At 35.8% G+C, this 1,949-nt stretch overlaps 1 protein-coding gene across 5 annotated transcripts in view; it reads left to right on the plus strand.

Moving 5' to 3' along the window:
- Positions 1-967: 967 nt before the first annotated feature.
- Positions 968-1,949, plus strand: part of LOC119593479 (tRNA (guanine(37)-N1)-methyltransferase-like) — a 5,351-nt gene continuing 4,369 nt past the window's right edge. The window contains exon 1 of one of the 5 annotated variants that reach the window (XM_037942415.1): positions 968-1,228. In XM_037942415.1, the coding sequence (XP_037798343.1) occupies positions 1,188-1,228 (41 nt within the window). In that variant the 5' untranslated portion in view covers positions 968-1,187. Of the gene's footprint in view, positions 1,229-1,250; positions 1,378-1,663; positions 1,803-1,949 lie in introns of those variants that run through there. The other 4 variants (XM_037942416.1, XM_037942417.1, XM_037942418.1 and 1 more) reach the window with 4 other exon arrangements.

Below are 1,949 nucleotides of genomic sequence, written 5' to 3' on the forward strand. Positions count from 1 at the left end.
CCATAACAGGACTTCCAGGTCACCCAGAGCCAAAGGATTATTCTAAACAGGCTACAAAACAAATGAAATAATGTCACATTTTCACTTGCATCCTTTAAATTTCAAATATTAGTTACAAGTGTTATTTATGCAAAAATGTATTGAAAGCAGTGTGGATATACATACTGGTATGAAAAAAAATATATATATTAAAACTAATACTCCTTCAAATTCAGTGTAAAATTATTTTTTTAGGATTCCTTGTAGTTCACCAAAATTACTGGTAAATACCTCTGTTTGGATTTAACACAAAGACTGAGAAACCTTACTCTTTATTTGACTGAACTAACATGCAAAGAACTGAAATTAAGTCACAAGCATGCACTTAGAATCAAGACAAATAAAAAATAATTTGGAAACCCCTGAAGCAGTGATTGCAATACCAGTTATATACAAGTGAACATGATTCAGGGAAAGGTTGAAGCTTCATGTACAAAGCCTTCCTTATAGATACAAGATTTTAGAGTAGAGAAGATTCTAAAGAATTTGTTATGACAAAAGTCATGGCATGGTAGTGCTTTACATCAAATTATTGCAGAAATTTTGATATAATTTTTTTTTGTGGTTTAGAAACCATGGAGGCATAGCTGGTTACTAAAAAAAAATCTTTGTCTAAATATATTTTTGCAAAATGTTTGGTAATAACTCAATGAAACTTCCGTAACACTTGTACGTTGTTCAATTGTGTTTTTAAAAGTTTATTTAATTTCATTTTCTTTTGAATGTCAATCGCAGAAAATGAAGTATTTTAGCACAGACTGTCTTATTATGATGTATGGTTGTTGAACACCGTAAAGGTAATAAAAATATGAAAATCATCAACAACAGATGCATTCCGGAGATTGTTATCAAATAATCACAAACAAAACTAACAGACAACTAAATAATAACTCTTTTAATCTCTTAAAAAGTAGACCTAAATATTCTTGCTAACTTATTAGCGTTTTCCCCGTGACGCAGCACGTGGCCGAAGGATGCTTCACGTTCCATAGAATCCTAAAGCATCTATAGAATCCTTCACTTGTTGGAAGATTCTAAAACCATGTAACAGACAAGAAGAAAACGAAAGACTTGACCAGCATTATCCACGTCTCTCTGACCTGGATGGTTTTATTCATGTCGGATTGCGGAGACCTTGGGCCTTGGGGATGCACCGGTGTGTACGGGCTTCGTGGTTTCTGGAATTAATGTTAGTTAGTGAAGATGGGAGTATTTGTTTGTTCACAGGTTGGGATCTTTGGGTTGCGTGTGTGTTATTTCATCGTTATGTATTGTTTGCTTGTGTTTGATACGTTGAAAGACATTTACGTCTGAATTACTATGTTATGTTATGTTCAGGTAGGTACCTTAAGCACAGGGTATTTAAATTGTCACCATATATTTTCTGGCTTAGTAGCTCTTGTAGACTTTTCTGGCAAGTTATCATCAGTAGTAAGGGATCTAAGGTCTAATTTGTAGAATTCAGGGAACATGGACATTGCTTAGCCTTTGCTGGAGCACAGAAGGCATGGACGCCGTAAGGATCCCTTGACCACCAGGAGCTTTGACTTTGGCAATTCAGCAGAGACCACGTCAAGCTGTAGAGGTCAATAATGACTTTAAAATTTTCAGGAAAGATGGGTAAGAACAGGCATACATTTGGGAGGACATAGCTTTAGTCTGTAGGACTCGGGAGACTCATTGATGAGGACATAGATGCAAGACGTGATGAAGCTTTACCCAGCATCTAGGATTTCCCACCATAAAATGATAGCACTTTGCCAGTAAGTTCAGCAGCTTCAATATAATGACAAAGTATAGTACTAATCCACAGCAATTGTCATGTCAGTTGTGAGGACAGAAGAAGGAATATAACCCCTGCACGGAATAATTGTTAACAAAGTCGAAAACTAGTTATCCCCCCCTCATTT

Source organism: Penaeus monodon, chromosome 32 (assembly GCF_015228065.2).
Source record: "Penaeus monodon isolate SGIC_2016 chromosome 32, NSTDA_Pmon_1, whole genome shotgun sequence".
Taxonomy (NCBI): Eukaryota; Metazoa; Arthropoda; class Malacostraca; order Decapoda; family Penaeidae; genus Penaeus; species Penaeus monodon.